Here is an 18,015-nt window from a genome sequence, read left to right as displayed (position 1 = left end):
TAGTATTTAAATAAAAATCCATGTAATTTCCTATGCTTCCTTATTACTTAGAAGCTAAATTATTTATAAGTAAACTAATTTATTAAGGTTTTACCTTTTACTTGTTTCATAGACCTCTTCTGAAATATAAGTACAATTTTAGAGACTGTTTAAATTTTCCCATTAAGACACAACACTGAGAACAGCAAATGCTAAGATTTGGGCAGATTTAGGTACTATTTTTAAAACCAAAGGAACACTTTTTTTTTTTTTCCTGGGGTGGGGGGAGTTATTTTGGGACTCGGTAGCCCATTGTTCTAATACTTAGCCATAAGGAACAAGTTGTATTCTCATTTTCTTACAGGTATTAAAAAATTATCATTAAAAATTGACTATAAGTTTAAACATTATATATAGTATAACTTTAGTAGATCTGATCACAAAAAAAGGAAAACCCAGATTACTTTAAATCTACTTTTTATTCTCTCATAGATGAACAATTATACACAACTTACAACATAAAAGTAGTGAAATCTCAAGGAGAAAAGGAGCAATATTGCCTCATTCCTGAGGTGGGGAGATAATTTCTTAATGGGCACAATGTGCGATTTAACACTGGAAAAAATACAAATTAAACTGGTTAAACTGGCTCCATCTGGGCCACATACAGCACAATAAATATAGAATTGCATCATCTTTTTTGAAAAAAGATTGTTTTAAGTTAACCACAACCCTATTAAAGAAATAAGATCAGTTCCCTAATCTGAAATTCTATGACATGGTATAGTGGTGAAGGGGCACCAAAGATGAAGGAGAATGGTTTCCATGAGAACTTCTCATACTCATACATCAACATTCTTAAAAGGAGATGCATACACTGGAAATTTAGTAACAGTACAATCTTGGTCACTTCTCCTTCATCAGACCATTGATTACTGGCACAATTTCAGTTTGCCTGTTGGTTTATGGTAGAATAAGAAAGAATTTTTGTTGGGTGGAATTTTTTTTTTTTTTTTTTTTTAATTTCTGTTGGTCTTAGGGCCAGTGGGTAGGAGGTCATATTGGAAGCAAACTGATTAAGCAGCACCATGAAGTTGACAGGTCAACAACAATCCAATGCATAATTTCTTTTATCTGGCAGTCCACTGAAAAGGTTTCAGATAAGTTTTATGAAAAGAACACCCTTCTTGAGCAGCAGGCCATGACAAAAAAAAATGCAATCTATAATAGATAAACAAAACTGCAAGTATAACTTCAAATGATTGCACCTACCCTTAATAGGCCAACAAAAAGACATTGAAATCAAATGAACTATTGTGGCATAAAATAAATATTACTTTATCTGGGCTCTTACAACTACTTGAGATAGCTACAGGTGCTCCCTTCAAAGAACTCTCCCCTTTCCTCCTAAAATTTATTCATTCTGAAGCATTCATGCCAGGACTTTTGGCCAAGTAATAGTTAATGGAAAAATGCTATTCTCAAGAGTTGCTCTACAGTTTTCCTTCCTTATATACCCCACAACAAGCACATTTAAAAATGTATAATATGAGACAGGATGAAACAACCTTCTTTTTCAGATGACTTGTTTCTCTATAGAGTGGAATGTAAAGGCCACTGTCACTAACACCTTTAGGGATTAGTAAGAAACACAAGAAGCTACTATTCCCCTCAGCCCTACAAAAATAGAGGGGAGCCTTTAAAGTCATGCCTCTATGGCTACCAACAGACAACTGGGGAATCTCTTGTGCCAGTAATGAGAAAAACCAGAGCCAGTGTCACTGGCCACAAGAAGAAAAATGCTCTCAAATACCACCCCCCAACTGGCAAATTTGATACATTAAAAAAAACAAAAAACAAACAAAAAAAAAAACAAAAAACCACATGCACACAATGTGGTATACAGGTAATCCATTCCAAAGAAAACGTGATTCTTGGGGCCAGGGTAGAATTTTTACAGTCAAATTTTTCCTTAATGGTCCCAATTAGCCACTGATCCACCATTCTCCCTGAATCTTACTACTCATATGTACTCTACAAAACTCAAAAGAGCTTAGGTCTCTAAAATGGTTGTTGAGGAAAGAAAGGGAGCAGGACCCTGATGATTATTTGAAGCACATTTTTAAAAAACACCAGTACAGTACAATAGTTCTTGATAAGATATATTTACCTACAGAAAAACAATATGCTTTCAAAACATGTTAAGGTAAAGCTGGCAACCTGGCTCCCCTCGCCTTTTTGGTACTGATTCAAATATTTTGCTGAGCCCCACAACTGCCTTTTAATGCATTCACCCTGCTTCAGGCACAACTGGAGAAACAGTAATTCTCCACAATTTTCTACAAATATTCCTGATTTATTAGTAGAAGCAACCCATAATTGGAACAATACATTAATCAATCTCATTACTAAAAAACAGAAACCACAATTTTCTGCATAGAAGGCACCTAGCAAAAAGCTAAGCTGCAAACACCTTCATCACAGAGAACAATGAGTCATTCCATGTAGTGACTCCTTGCCAAAAGGTAACAGGGGCAAGGCCTTTCATACCAAAACATTTGCTTAAAAAAAAAAACAACAAAAAAAAACCCCAACCTGTATCACTCCTGTCTGGAACTTGGGATAAAGGAAAAATTAGGAGAAAGGGTAAAAGTCATTAAATCATCCTCTATCCAAATTAATTTTCGTGTAGTCATTCCCATTTTGTACCAGAGATAGTCCAGTCATTATATTTGACACTTCAGACAAAGAATCAGGGAAGCCCATTCAAACACTGAAACCAAGGAATGTTTTGTTTTATGTAAGACCTATCAAATATGAACAGGAAAACAAATGATCACACACACACACACACACACACACACACACACACACACACACACACAGGTCTCAATGATGCACAATGAGGAAGCAAAGGGGAAGAGATGTGGAATTTAAAGAGATAAGAACATATAAGAGCTGGTCGAGGGAGAGGAGGAGAGAAGTACAGTTTTAGTCTTCCAGGCTTCGGAATGCATTCTGCATATCTTCAAAAAGTTGAGCATAGTCAGCCTTGATCTTGGCTTCTCCATCTTTTACTGGATCCTGAAAATAAGATATATAAATTTAAACAACATTGTATTTTCTTGCTAAGTTACATGTATTTCATAGAACTTTGAATAAAGTCAGCAAAAGTCATCTAATTATCATCTGCAGTGGCTGACTGCCATTGATACATAAAAGATACATAAAAGGAAATGTGTTTAATTGAAGAGAAAGAAAAACACCTTATTTTGATCTTGGCTTCTAACTATATATTATGAAGCTGTATTCTTGACACTACTGGAAAGTATTGCTAACTACAAGGGTAGGGAACATTGGGTGTCAATGTCTATCAAAAAAGCTGTAATGAATTTAAAGATGGGATTGTAAAACAGATTCTTCAACAAAGGTTATAATCTAGAACTATACAGAGTTTAAAAGAAATTCTGTACATAAGAGGCACTTAGTTGATGCTAATCAACTATTATGCCATTATTTTATTTATATGCTTAATATACTCTCTTTCTCTCTATATATACTATATATTTTATGATTACTTTTTATCATGAACCATAATTATTTTATTATGAACTTTGAAAATCCCTGAGTATTTCAATAACAAAGAACAGAAAAAAAGATTTTAAAGGTAATGGTGGACTTAAGATGTTTTAAAATACACACACAATTTAACACAACAAAACTGTCCTGTTTGTCTATCCTTCTCTTTGTTTTTAAAAAATATTTCACTGATGGTCTTTTATTTTTGTATCACTATTACTACTATGACTAATCAATTTCTCCTCTTTCTACCTTTTGTGGAATAAAACATCTAAAGCTTCCCTATGTTAAATGAAACATCTCCAAAAAATGTCTCATCTCTTTTACCCATTTTTATTCAATATATCAACATGCTATCTACTTCATCTACTGGCCTCCTATAGTTTTATAACCTCCCAGCCCAGCACAACCTCTTATGCTCCAGTCCTCAGGGAAACTACAGTCTATGATCAAGGCACAGTACCAATAGGTAGGAAAAATTCTTCTATTTTCAGTATACCTATAATTCACCCCAGTCCACCCCCCATTCCCCTAAAGATGAAAGGAACCTCCATTCTTTTTTGTTTTGGGTGGAACTGAACAAGTTACTCAGAAGGAACAGATATGGAAGGATCTTAACGACATACCTTATGACAATTTCCCTCTAAAATTCACCCTCTTCTAAACTTTCCTATGTCTAGTAAGAGTGCCAAATCACCTAAATCCACAATTTTTGTGTTATCTTCAACTTTTTACTGAATTCATCTAAGTACCTGCTAAATCCTGTAGACTCTACCTCCAAAATATTTCTTGTATCAATCACCATCCTCAACCAGGGCCTTAAGTCACCTCCAAGTCTCCAAATTGGTTTTCCTGACCCATGTCTCTCTTCACTTTCCTCTACATAGCTAGCAACTGACTGACCTAAAGTATAGGCCTGATCATAACACCTTCCTGGACCCAAAAAAATCCAGGATCATATTAATTTTTATTTCAGTTCTTGTCTATCATTTATAAGTAAGTATAGCTAAATTGAGGTCCTTACTGAAATTACTGTATCAGCTTACTGATTTCCATGTCTTATGTGTCTGTCTCTCCATTCGAAACCATCCTTTAAATTAGGTTGCTACACATGGTAAACTTTAAAGTGCTATATAAATGTGAGTTATTCTCACTAGAAATAATTATGGAGATGAAGTATGTAAGACAAAATGACCAAATAATTTAAAAAGGAACTTATATATAAAATCCTACTAGTAATTTACATGCATTTTATTTATTTATGCAAGATTTATAGGAATCTTACCTAATCAGAGAGAATGCCCTTAATCTTACAATTGTAATTGTATAAAATGAAGTAGAGACTATGTAATAGGGCTATATAGTATTGGAAAGTATGACTATAGTTTTATAGACTGGGCAGAACCTAGAGCAAATGGAATAACATGAATAATAAATTTAACCTCCAAGATGTTGGGCTTAAAGTTAGTTCTGATAAAACTTAAGTTAATTCTATTTTTAAAAAATTTGGACATGTGATTTTATCAGTGCAAGGAGATCTGGGCATGGAATTTCTCTCTATAGAAATAGATTAGTAATTTAGTTTCACTTCACCTTACAAGAGTTGCTTGGGGCATAGAGTAGATAAGTAATCTACCCATAGTCACCCAAATACTAAGTATTTAGCCAGATCTTCAACTTTTTCCACTAAGGCAAAATGGGAAGCACATTCTTAAATTTGTATAAACATAGAATTTTAAATTTAATAATTGAAATGCCAATTGCTGCATAATTTTTAGGCCTGGACTAGTTTTTCAGAACCTGGGTATAAAAGTATGGGAAAATTTGTATATCTCACAGTATTTAGGACTTAAGACAAAAAAAAAAAAAAAAAAGAAAAGAAATTTCCTAGTAAAGAATACTGGGAAAACTCTCAAGAATGCCACATAACATACCTTGAACTTCATGGAGGAAAGTTTATAGAGAACATCCCCCATGTGTTCTCGGATAATGGACCATGTGATTTTATTATCACTCTGGGCAGTCGTCTCAATTGCTCTACGTGCCATATCATAAAAAGCGATCATATTGGAGAGCATGCCTACAGTCTTGTAGAATGGGCAGAACCTAGAGCAAATGGAATAACATGACTTAAAAAAGTTAAATCCCAAGATGATGGGCTTAAAGTTAGTACAGCAAGAAACTTAATCCAAAAGATATCAGAAAGTTATAGTTTCATCATTTAAATCTATAAAATAGTACAGGTACATTCTTTTCAATGATGAGGTAAATTAGGGGAAAAAAAAAAAGAGAGAGAGAATTTTGACCAATGCCTTTTCATGGCAAAAAACTCAAATAAATGACTTTCCTTTGTCTTCTATATAATATGGTAGAACCATATTTAAAGAGATTTATTTTTCAGAGTTAGAAATCAAATAGAAAGAGAGATGGAATATTAGTGGTAAAATTTAATTACTCTCTGGAGTCTTGTTCTGGTACTCTGATGTTTAAGAAGCAATTCAAGGATAATAAGTATTAAAGATTCCCTTGAGATAGCTGGACAAGACCTAATGAGTAATAAACACGCAATTCAGGCTTTCAAAAAATAAAACTAGCTCCTATGGGCTAGTTGTTTCAAAAGGGCAACTTTAAAAATTGTAAAATGTGATATAACTTTGTGGCTGATATTAATGTGAAATGATATTAATAAAAAATACACAAGATAAGACCACATCTATGGGCTGTGACCTATATGGATGGAGGGCCTATGACACACTGATTGGCACAAAATATTCACATAATCAACCCATTCTGACATCTATGAGTTACATATTCATGTACACTACACACAAAGGTCACTATGATATGCTGAATTTTCTATTATTTTTGCTGTTGAAAACAACTTCCTTGCCCAACTACCCTCTTTAGTTTTATACTTGGTTGGAATTAGGGAAGGCAAATTTAAGGCTTTAAAGGCTTTACCTCTTATAATAAAGAGAAAAAAAAAAAAGATTACAGTAAGCCAAAGCTGCAGCAGAGATAATGACAGATAAAAAACAGTGTGTACGCGCACATGAGTGCATGTGTTCGTGTATATATATATATATATATATATATGTTTATATGTTTGCATACAGAGAATAAGATGTTTGAAGCTCCCAACAAGAGTATTTGGTACAGAAGAAGAATGAGTAACAGGATTTTTGGAAAGGAGGAGGAACAATAAAAAAAAAAAGATTGTTATGACTAAGGAAGGTGAAAAACAGACCTTTAAATTAATGAGGTAGAGAGGTAAATTAGCTTAGGGTGAGGAAAAGTCTTTGGGGGAGAGGGGAAAGGGAAAGTAACAATAAATTATTTCAAAATTATCTTTTAAGTCTGTGAAATGTCTCCTCAGTGAGTATTCCCTGAGAACTAGGGTCCTTGAGGTTAGACAAATGAGCAATTAAAAAATGCTAGTTAAATAGTAGGAAGATATTCTTTCTACTCTTTCTGTGACAGCATACTTTACCATTGGTTACTCATTAACTGATGAACAGAAAGGCTCTTAATCTTACTATTCTAAAATAATAACAAAAGAATAGAAATTACTGTGGCTTACCTGTCATAAGGAGTATATCCATTTTGCTGCAGGAAGTCATCTTTGATAAGTTTTGCTACCTCCAGGGTAATTTTATCTGTTTCTGCTAAAGAAGCCTATAAAATACAAGACCCATAATATTTTAAATTATAGAACAGATAACTGTAAATAAAGATATCATTTTAACTGAAATGTCACAGCTATTAATACAACAACATGGGTATTAGGCACTCAAAAATGCTTTGACATTGAGGTCAAAAAACTCTTTAGTACCACTGTATTTTGGCATATTTATTAGGTAAACATTTTTTGAATCTGGAATATTTATCTATTTTAGAGGTACCCAAATTAAAGTTCCAAATTATAGTGATGACAGTCTACCCATTTGAGTTTTTCTTTTAACCATGTTCTTATTCTTTCAATAAAAACTTACTAATATAGCATGTTCCTAATTTTCTAAGAAAAGTTTTAGATTTTTAGTCTGAGCTCAACAAAAGCCAAATAAAATAAGCATTTCCATATAAAAAACTGAAGATTCTATATGAAATTCTGAATTTCTATTATGTACAGCTGGCTTTTCCTTTCAAATATATGATGAATTGACACACAATTTTCAAAACTGCTTTGCTTTGTTTGAGTTCCTTCTTGCCTTTCATAGGATTCAATGATCTTGTTTTCTTTTTGGCAATCCTATTGCTAATATTCTTCCCTTTCATTTTTCCTTTCTCTGAAGCAGAAAAAAGCATGACTCTCACATCAGTATAGATTTCATCTCTTGAAGAGTGGCAAGCATTCAATAATTATGTGCTGAATTAATAAGTAAACTGGCAAGGTGGAAATCTATAGCAGGTAAATGATGAATGAGATCACATATATTAAATCCCATTTATCCTAATATCAAAATCTCACCCACTTTCTAAATGTAGGTGTCAATAACATACCTTCCCCACGAGCTGTACAATCTCTGCCAAATCCTCTTCTTCCTGCAGGATCTCCTTGGCCTTGGTCCTCAGAGGGACAAACTCTGTAAAATGCTTGTCATAGTATTCATCCAGGGCACGCATGTACTTGCTGTAGCTGATCAGCCAATTTACTGAAGGGAAGTGCTTTCGCTGAGCTAGTTTCTTATCTAAGCCCCAAAATACCTGTTCAAAAGAACAAACCATACATAATTAAACCATTTTTCAAAAAGATGTCCCTATGACTTGTCTTACCCACCCATTCCTTAGGATTAGAATAATTAGTCTCCAATTGATTTTTGGTCTAATTTTCCTTGGCCCTTTATTACACATAATTTTTATTATACCATGATCTGAAAGGCATGCATTTAATATTTCTTCTTCTTTTTGCATTTGTGAGGTTTTTATGCCCTAATATGTGGTTAGTTTTTGTGTAGGTGCCATGTACTGCAAAACGATATCAAAAACAGCTTATATTCATATACATTGAATCCTACCCTATAGTAATAGTTCCATCATGAATTATAAATTGTATAGTATGGTCACATTTGTATAAGATTATTAGTTGCCTATCTGAAAACATTTTACACAGTCTAATCACATTTAGGCAATATGTGATAAGAGCAGTCAATTCTACATTCTAATTCTACCAGGCTTCAGAATTATCTCCCTCATCGTCACTTACTATGCAGGCTACATGGGAATAGTGTGAGCAATAATATTCATCAGCTTCCTAGGCTTTGTTGTATGAGCTCACCATATGTTTATTGTTGACTTAGATGTAGACACACGAGCATACTTTACATCCATAATAATAATTATTGTTATTCCTACTGTATTTAACTGACTAGCTAACATTACATGGAGGAAGACTCTGCAAACATTTTACTTATATATTCATAAAATACAAAATAAAGGCCCTAAAGGTAGCAGATACAATTTTTTCAACACACACTTTATCCTGATATTAGTGTTCAATACAAGGTAAGCATATTTAGAATATGGTTATTTACTAATGTTTATATTTTATAGCTGAATTTAAGTAATACTCAAAATTAATAGCTTAAAGAACATGTTCAAATGTTGATTCTACCAAAGATGAATGTACCTGAACAATACCAAGAGTGGCAGATGTGACAGGATCGGAGAAATCACCACCAGGAGGAGAAACACTAAAGGGAAAAACCAAAGAGAAAAACTAGTTATTACAAACACCCATGATAAAGAATTCATACACACTCAGAAAAAGAATCTGGAAATATTGTTAGAAATGACTACTTCTTATTCTTAAGAATTCTTCTTATTCTATCTTAAGAATGTTATTAAAAGGAAAAAAAGTAGGTTCCAAAACATTAATAATATTTTTATTTTCTGGAAAAACTAGAAATAGTTTATATATTCAATGATTGGAGAATGGATAAATTATTCTGCATATAAGGGAATATTATTGTATCATAAAAATGACAAAAATGAAGGCATATACAGAAAGGCAGGCTGAATAATAGAAAGAAAACAACACAAACTATATAAAAGCAAAGGCTAGAAAATCTGATAAAAGATATTTTATAAAACAATTAAGATTTTGTGGTAATTATTCTGATAAAACTATACATATGAATAATGTCTATTTCCCGTTGGGAACTGATAAATTGTTTTTACATATCATTGCATTCCTTATTTGACATTTTTTACTGAGATATATGTACAAATATTTATGCATGTATTTTTTGAAGACAGAAAAATTATCTAAGACAAAGATATAGGACAAAAGTTAGAAAATCCAAAATATTCAAAAAGATAACAATATTCAGATTTCATTATTTTTCCCTTAAGGGCATCCTGGAAAACATTACAGGTCACCTACTTTGTTTTAAGTATGTATTGGAGTATTAACAAAGACAAGTCAAAACAGAATGAAACAAACACTGAATGGGACAATATGTATACCCAGCTGATTAAGATGGAGTATTTTATTTTATTTTATTTTTTTGGGAGGCAATTGGCTTGTTCAGGGGCACACAGCTAATAAGTGTTAAGTGTCTGAGGTTGGCTTTGAACTCAAGTCCTCCTGACTTTAGGGTTAGTGCTCTATTCAGTGCACCAACTAGCTGCCTCTAAAAATGAGTATTTTAAACAAAACCAAAAACTGAAAAATTTAGTACATTTTTGTGTCAGCAATTAGTCCCACAAAATATGTATAAGTTCCAAAAGTTATAAGGCAGTAATAAAACAAAGAGTTTAAATGTTAATGATTATTTAAAAAAAAAAAAAAAGCCTTTTCAATTGAAAAAACAGATTTTGTACACTTACGCTCCTACAATGCTGACACTTCCTTCCCTTTCTGGGTTCCCAAGACATTTTACTCGTCCAGCTCGTTCATAAAAAGAGGCCAAACGGGCACCAAGATATGCAGGATAACCACTGTCTGCAAAAATCAGTAAAGAGAGTCAGTTAAAAAAAAAAAAAAAAACAAAAAAAACTGAAACACATACCAAAGTACTTGAATTAGATTAAAAAGTGATATTAAAAACTTACCAGCAGGCATTTCAGCTAAGCGACCTGAGATTTCTCTAAGGGCTTCAGCCCATCTAGAGGTAGAGTCAGCCATCATACTGACATTATAGCCCATGTCACGGAAGTATTCAGACAGAGTAATTCCTGGATTAGGGGAGAAAGGAGAAAAAATTTGTAAGGTTAATGAAATGTAACCAAAATCCTTTTATTTGGAAGAGTACAAAAATTTTAAAGCAACAAATACAGATTAAGAACATGGGCAAACTTTTCCATATTCTTTACAATAAAACTCATTGAGAATCTAAAATGATTTTTATTTATGAAGGAAACAAGCATTTATTAAAAATCTGTGTGTTAGGCACTATTGCTGCTAACAAATACTATCTCATTTGATTATTACAACAACCCTGTGAAAGAAGTATTATTATATTATCTCATAGGACTTTCAGAATCATCTTGATTCTAAGCAAAGCAGAGAGGATCTACACTTCATATATGTGAGACCCTTCCAGTTAAACTGACTCACTCAAGGTCACAGAGTTAGTAATTTTCAGAGCCAGGTACTTGAAAAATAATACCATGATTTTTCTATTACCGAAATGATTATGCTGATAAAGGTAATACTTTCAGAGGCAGGTAGGTAGTTCAATGGATAGAGGACTGGGTCTGGAGTCAGAAAGACTGAAGTTCAAATACAACCTCAGACACTTACTAGCTGTGTGATCTTGGGCATGTCACTTAACTTGGCTATTTCAGTTTCCTCAACCGTAAAAATGGGAATAATAATAGCACCTATCTTTCAGGGTTATTATGAGTAACAAATGAGATAATATTTGTAGAACACTTAGCATCTGGCACATAATTGATGGTATACAAATCCTTTCTTTTTTGCTAGCATTCTGGGAGAATTATATGAGTTCATATGAAATGAAACTAATAACAGTATGATAAAAATCTGCTATTCCTTCAGAGACCATCTAAAAGACTACTTTTCCATGAGAAAGTCTCAGTTTATCAGTTTACATATTAATATTTTGTATTGTATGGGAGGGTATACTTGGTAACCCTATTTTTGAATACCCCGATTATGAGTGGTTCTAATTCATGTATTTATATAGGCTGTACTATAAAATAACTGAAAATTTATTCAGTAAGCATTTAACTAATTCTTGCATTTTATAATTGCTTATAAACACACACACACACACACACAAAATGAAAGGCTTTAAGAATGTCTATGCTGATACAGAAGAAGGAAATTGAGGTATAATTCAGAGAATATTAATAGCTCATATTTATAGCATGCTTTGGAGCTGGTAAAGGGATTTTCTCCTAAAAACCCTGCAAAAATTAAATATTATTTTTCCCACTTTACAGATGAGGAAACTGAGCGAACTGACACAAAACTAGAGTCAGAAATCAAACCAAACTTAGATGACTTTAAACTTAGCTAATTTCTCCATTATGCCCTACAGCTAATTCAACTTAAACACATCCTTTTTGCATGCTCTCAAATGGCTGACTTCAAAACCATACATGGTTAAATACAGGTAGCTAATAACAAGGAAAAATATATTTTGGAAAACAATTTGGTAATACTACATCCTGGCAGCATGTTATAACAACAGCCCAAAGAGGAATTTAAGGAAGACTACTCAAGATATTCAACATTATGTGCTAAGCATCAAAGTTTCTATTAAACTAAACAGTAGGTCATGTTTTAATAAAAAATAACACTATATAAAATTTTGAGAAAGTTAATTTCTTAGAATTTTTGTATATAAGGCAGTTAAGTTTCTAAAAATCTTTGAACATAAGGTAAATTCCTAATTTTATTTTATTTTTTTAAATAAAAGGTAACCAAAGCTCAAAGAAATTTTATTTTTGTTTCACTTCTAAATTAAATAGGAAGGGGGGCAGCTAGGTGGTACAGTGGATAAAGCACCAGTCCCGAAGTCAGGAGGACCCAAGTTCAAATCTAGCACCAGACACTTAACACTTCCTAGCTGTGTGCCCCTGGGCAAGTAATTAACCCCAATTTCCTTAGCAAACAAATAAAAAAAATAAACAAATGAATTAATTAAATAGGAAGGGCACACAATAAAGTTGTGATTTGCTTATTTTTTAGAAATTATTTCAATAGCTAAAACTGGACAGGAATGAAAACAACTACCATAGTTGACAAGTGTTAATACAATTTCCCCCAAAAATATTAAATTATAGTCATTAGTCTGGAAAAATCTGAAAGCAATCAGTGGTTGAATACCAAATGATTACATAAGAGTAAAAAAGGCAATATTGCTATTTTCAAAAAAGCCATTCAAACATGTATCAAAAAGGATTTCAGCTACAAACATTTAAAATACACTAACACTCTAACAGTATGTATACTTAAATTTTCACCCCATTAATATTTATTTTTGATACTTTTGATAGCTTCTTAGAATAGCAAATAGATCTTTTGGCTACCAAATATATTGTCAAAAAAACTTGAATTTAAGTAAATTAATTTAAGAACTCCTGTTTTAAATGATTAGAAACACACACACACACACACACAAAGTAATTATCAATTTGCTGAGAGTTCTTACACATGGCTTTTGATGATATGTCGCCAACTTTGTGTGCTATGTGTATGCCCATAAGCCAAAAATGTAATTAAGTAAAATCAGACACAGGAGGAAAATGTGAAAGGCTCAATTTTACAAATTAAAAAACAATTGTGGCAGCACTTTATGTAATGGCTAGAAACTGGAAACTGAGTGGATAGTGCATCCCCATCAGTGGGAGAATGGCAAAATAAATTATGGTATATTAATGTTGTAGAATACTATTGTTCTGTAAGAAATGACCAGCAGTATGATTTCAGGGAGGCTTGAAGAGATCTTCATGAACTGATGCTAAGTGAAAGGAGCAGAACTAGAAGATCATTATACATGGCAACAAGAAGACTATACAATGATTAGTTCTAATGGACATGGTTCTCTTCAACAATGAGATGATTGAAACCATTTCCACTTGTTCAATGATGAAAAGAGCCATCTACACCCAGAGAGAGAACCGTGGGAACAGAATGTGGACCGCAATATAGCTTTCTCACTCTCTCTATTGTTGTTTGCTTGCATTTTGTTTTCTTTCTCAATTTTTCTTTTCCTTCTTTCTTGATTTGATTTTTCTTGTGCAGCAAGATAACTATATAAATATGTAAAAATATAATGGATTTAACATGTATTTCAACACAGTTCATGTGTATTGGACTACCAGCAAGGGGAGGGAGGGATGGGGGAAGGAGGAGAAAATTTGGAACAAAATATTTTGCAAGGATCAATGTTGGAAAAATTACCATGCATATGCTTTGTAAATAAATAAAGTAATTAATTAATTTAAAAAAAAAAAAAAAGGAAAACTAAAAAAACAAAAACACATAAACCATTTTAATAGAATTTAGATGTAGAGCGATGAAAGAAAAATCAAAAAGAAAAGTAAGGTTAAAACTTAGCACAAAATCTTTTGAAAACAGATAATATTTTTAGACTCACCAGTATAAATAGAAGCTTCTCTAGCAGCCACAGGCATGTTGGAGGTGTTAGCCACCAAAGCTGTTCTTTTCATTATAGATTCTACTTTCCCATCAACTTCCATTGTTAGCTACAAAGAAAGAATCTGTTTAGAATTCTCCTAATTTCTAAGTCAGATTGAGTCACTCATTGAAACATTCATACATAATATCATTTCATACATAAAAATAATTTACTATTCTGAGGACCTGGGTTTCAATCCCAGCTTGCCAACCTAGGTAAACATGGAGCAGTGTCACTTGCAACTTTTTGGGTCCTAATTTCCCCCTCTGTAAAATGAGAAGGATGGACCAGAAACTGAAATTACTAATGCTTATATCCCTTTATAACTCTGGATCTTAATTTTCCAATCTGCTCCCACATTTGAACATTGTTAAGCAAGTCTCTCTTCTAGGCTCCAACTTCCTCTTCTATAAAAGTAGGACTTAGAAGTCCTACTCTAAACTAGATCCTGTGATTTTCACAACAAAGTATCATCCATTAAATACTATACAGGAGTAGTTAGTACATGCCATACTACCAGCTATATCAGCAGGAAGCTAATGGACTTTTCAAGTTGTCCAGCAATAACAGCAAGCAGTAACTTATTTACTTTGTAGGATAAGCCTGGAGAGTTAAGAACAGTGCTGGGTATAAGGCCCTAACAGGGCCTTGGATATGGTACAAAGTACTAAAGTCCTTGGAAAGCTAGAAGAACTGAAGTCAAAACAGCCTCTGTTATAACTTAGTCTGACAAAGGGGACACTGACAATGTCATCTTATTAATGACATGAATATTTGCTTAACTATTTTCCATTAGTATCTCTGCTTTACTTGACTCTACTGAAAATCCCTACTTCTCAATTTCTTTTTTTTATTTTGCCTCTCCCATTCTTCTTTTTCTTATTTTTATCCCTAGCACTTAGCACAGTGCCTGGCATACAATCTGCACTTAATGTTTACTGAATTGAATTGGCAATTACCCATAAAATTCACTCTTAAAAACATCTTATACCCACCCAGTCACAGTACAGTCATATTAACAGCCTCTTGACATTACTGCTGTAAAAAATGTAACTTAATTTTAAATTTTAAAAATGAACTATTGGGGCAGCTAGGTGGTGTAGTGGATAGAGCACCAGCCTTGAATTCAGGAGGGCCCGAGTTCAAATCTGGTCTCAGACACACAATACTTCCTACCTGTGTGACCCTGGGCAAATCACTTAACCCCAGCCTCAAAAAACAAAACAAAACAAAACAAAACAATTTACTTGAAAATAAATTTAAGTGTCACATATTAAAAGAATACTCAACATCAAGATTACAAGTAAAAAATTTGCAGCTCACTTCCTTTATTTTTTTCCTAAGAATTAAAAACCATTACAAATTCCAATGGGTTTATTTGTTTTTGTATAAATGATTTGAAAAAATATATAATTTTTCATTTGAGCTTATTTCTTAAGTGGAAATTCTTCACTCCACTGAAAAGTAAGAGGTTATTTCTAGTCTTTGGGATCCTAATGGCCACACAATGACCATGCACCAGTGTGATTTCTCCCAAGCATTATGTGATACTCTGCCTGGTAGATACTAACCTCTGGGAAGTCTCTGAGGACTTCAGACATTTCATTTCCTCTTTCTCCACAACCCACATAGATGATCACATCACTGTTGGAATACTTTGATAAAGACTGTGATATCACAGTTTTTCCACAGCCAAAGGCCCCAGGGATAGCAGTAGTTCCTCCTTGTACACACCTGGACAAAAAACCAAAACAAAACAATACCCAAATAATGAAGATTTTAAAAATCTATATTTATAAAAGAAATCACTTTTTATTATAAGGTATTTAATAAAATTTTCCTATGTGGATGATACTTGTAACTTATTATCATGGCACTTTGAAGAAGTATATATAGGCAGAGGGCACAAGTGTGAATTGAATATGAAGGGATATTATCTAAAAAAAAAAAATTTAAATTAAGAGGAGAGAAGAATGTACTAGAAGAAAGGGAAAATAAGAAGTGGAATAGTCTTTGCAACAACAAGATTCGGTTCTGCACATATATATTGTACCTAGGATATACTATAACATATTTAATATGTATGGGAATGCCTGCCATCTAGGGGAGGGAGTGGAGGGAAGGAGGGGAAAAATTCAGAACAGAAGGGAGTACAAGGGATAATGTTGTAAAAAAAAAAAAAAATTACCTATGCATATGTACTGTCAAAAAAAAGTTATAATTATAAAATTAATAAAAAAAAAAAAAAGAAGTGGAATGGTATAAATTATCTGCCATAAACTGAGGCAAGAAAAAGTTTTATAGTGGAAAAGGGGGAAAAGAGGGCAAGTGAGTCAATCTTACTCTCATTAGAACAGGCTCAAAGAGGAAATAACATACATACTCAATATGGATATAGAAATCTATCTTACCCTGAAGCAAAGTAGAAGGGGAATGGGGAAGGGTGATAAAAGAGAGGGCATATTGTGAAGGAGGGAATGATCAGTAGCAAAATACTTTTGAGGAGGGATAAGTGAAAGGAGAGAGAGAACAGAATAAATTGGGGGGGAGAATATACTTAGCAATAGTAATTGTAAAAGGAATTTTAAAGCAAATTTTTCTGATAAGGTCTTGTTTCTCAAACAAAAAAGGCAACTTATAAAAAAAATTAGAGCAATGACCCAGTTGATAAATAACCAAAAGATAAGACCTATAAATGCTTGCATATTCTTTGCCCTATAATACCACTAGTAGGCATGAATCCAAGTGAGATTAAAAAAAAAAATTAAAAAAAAAAAATGAGCAGAATGCTCTCAGAAAAACCTGGAAAGTGCTTCATGAACTCAAACAAAGTGAAATGTACTGTGTACAAATTAACAGCAATGATCTGGATGATCAGCTGTGAATGACTTTGCTATTCTCAGCAATACAATGATTCACAACAACTCTAAAAGAATTATGATGAAAAATCCTATCCATATTCAGAGAAAGAACCAATTGTTTCTGAATACAGATTGAAGCATTCTCTTTCACTTCATTTTTCTTGAGGGTTTTTATTTTAGGGGGCAGGATCTATGTTTTCTTTTATAAAATGATTTCTATGGAAATATTTTATATAACTTCACATGTGGTTTCTTAATGGGGGTTGGGAGAGGGAGAGAATTTAGAACTCAAAAGTTTAAAAAACGTGAAAAAATGTTTTAATGTAACTGTGGAAAAACAAAAAATATTAAATAAATAAATTACATGTTCTAGACAGTTTGAAAGAACTTTAAAAAGAGAACTGCAATGCTTTTTAGATAAATAACTTTTTTCTTCCTGGAAATTTTACAAAATACTCTTCCTTTTAATCTTAAAAACAATGTATTTGACTATGCCAACTTTTCTACAGGTAAGAAAAAGTTCTACCATTTGCATATGAGACTTGGGTTTGGAATTCCAAATGGAATTATTGGCTATAATACCAAGGACAAAACATTAATTAAATGTTTTTATCTTTCTTAGTCTCCGTTTCCTAATCTGTAAAATGGGTAGCCCCATCATCATCTATCTCCCTAAGTACATATGAAGATCGTATGAAAATATGTAAACAACATTTAGAAAACTTAAAATTGCTACCTAAGGGTCTGCACTTTTATTAGCAATGGCATATGGATAACCTATGGCAAGATTACCACAAACAGCCCCAACTGGAGCAATTCAGCATTAATCAACAACAGTATGCTTATTTGGAACTATGGTCAAAGGGCTACAAAACTGCATATCCTTTGACCCAGAAGTTCTGCTCTGTATCCCAAGGACATCATAAAAGCAGGAAAAGGATCCACATACAAAAAATGTTTGTAGTAGCTCTTTTTGTGGTAAC

The 18,015-nt window shown here is 32.9% G+C and overlaps 1 protein-coding gene across 1 annotated transcript in view; it reads right to left on the bottom strand.

Annotated features, from left to right (window-relative positions):
* Window positions 1-439: 439 nt before the first annotated feature.
* Window positions 440-18,015, bottom strand: part of ATP6V1A (ATPase H+ transporting V1 subunit A) — a 43,423-nt gene continuing 25,847 nt past the window's right edge. The window contains exons 7-15 of the mRNA XM_074301219.1: window positions 15,743-15,905; window positions 14,130-14,238; window positions 10,612-10,734; window positions 10,387-10,501; window positions 9,185-9,248; window positions 8,059-8,262; window positions 7,139-7,233; window positions 5,493-5,664; window positions 440-3,063 (exon numbers count right to left, since the gene is read on the bottom strand). Coding sequence (XP_074157320.1) covers window positions 2,971-3,063; window positions 5,493-5,664; window positions 7,139-7,233; window positions 8,059-8,262; window positions 9,185-9,248; window positions 10,387-10,501; window positions 10,612-10,734; window positions 14,130-14,238; window positions 15,743-15,905 — 1,138 coding nt within the window. The 3' untranslated portion in view covers window positions 440-2,970. The remainder of the gene's footprint in view (window positions 3,064-5,492; window positions 5,665-7,138; window positions 7,234-8,058; window positions 8,263-9,184; window positions 9,249-10,386; window positions 10,502-10,611; window positions 10,735-14,129; window positions 14,239-15,742; window positions 15,906-18,015) is intronic.

The sequence above is a fragment of the Sminthopsis crassicaudata genome, chromosome 3, assembly GCF_048593235.1.
Source record: "Sminthopsis crassicaudata isolate SCR6 chromosome 3, ASM4859323v1, whole genome shotgun sequence".
In the NCBI taxonomy this organism is placed as follows: domain Eukaryota; kingdom Metazoa; phylum Chordata; class Mammalia; order Dasyuromorphia; family Dasyuridae; genus Sminthopsis; species Sminthopsis crassicaudata.
The sequence above is the reverse complement of the archived record's forward strand: the minus strand, read 5'-3'. Positions and strand labels throughout refer to the sequence as shown.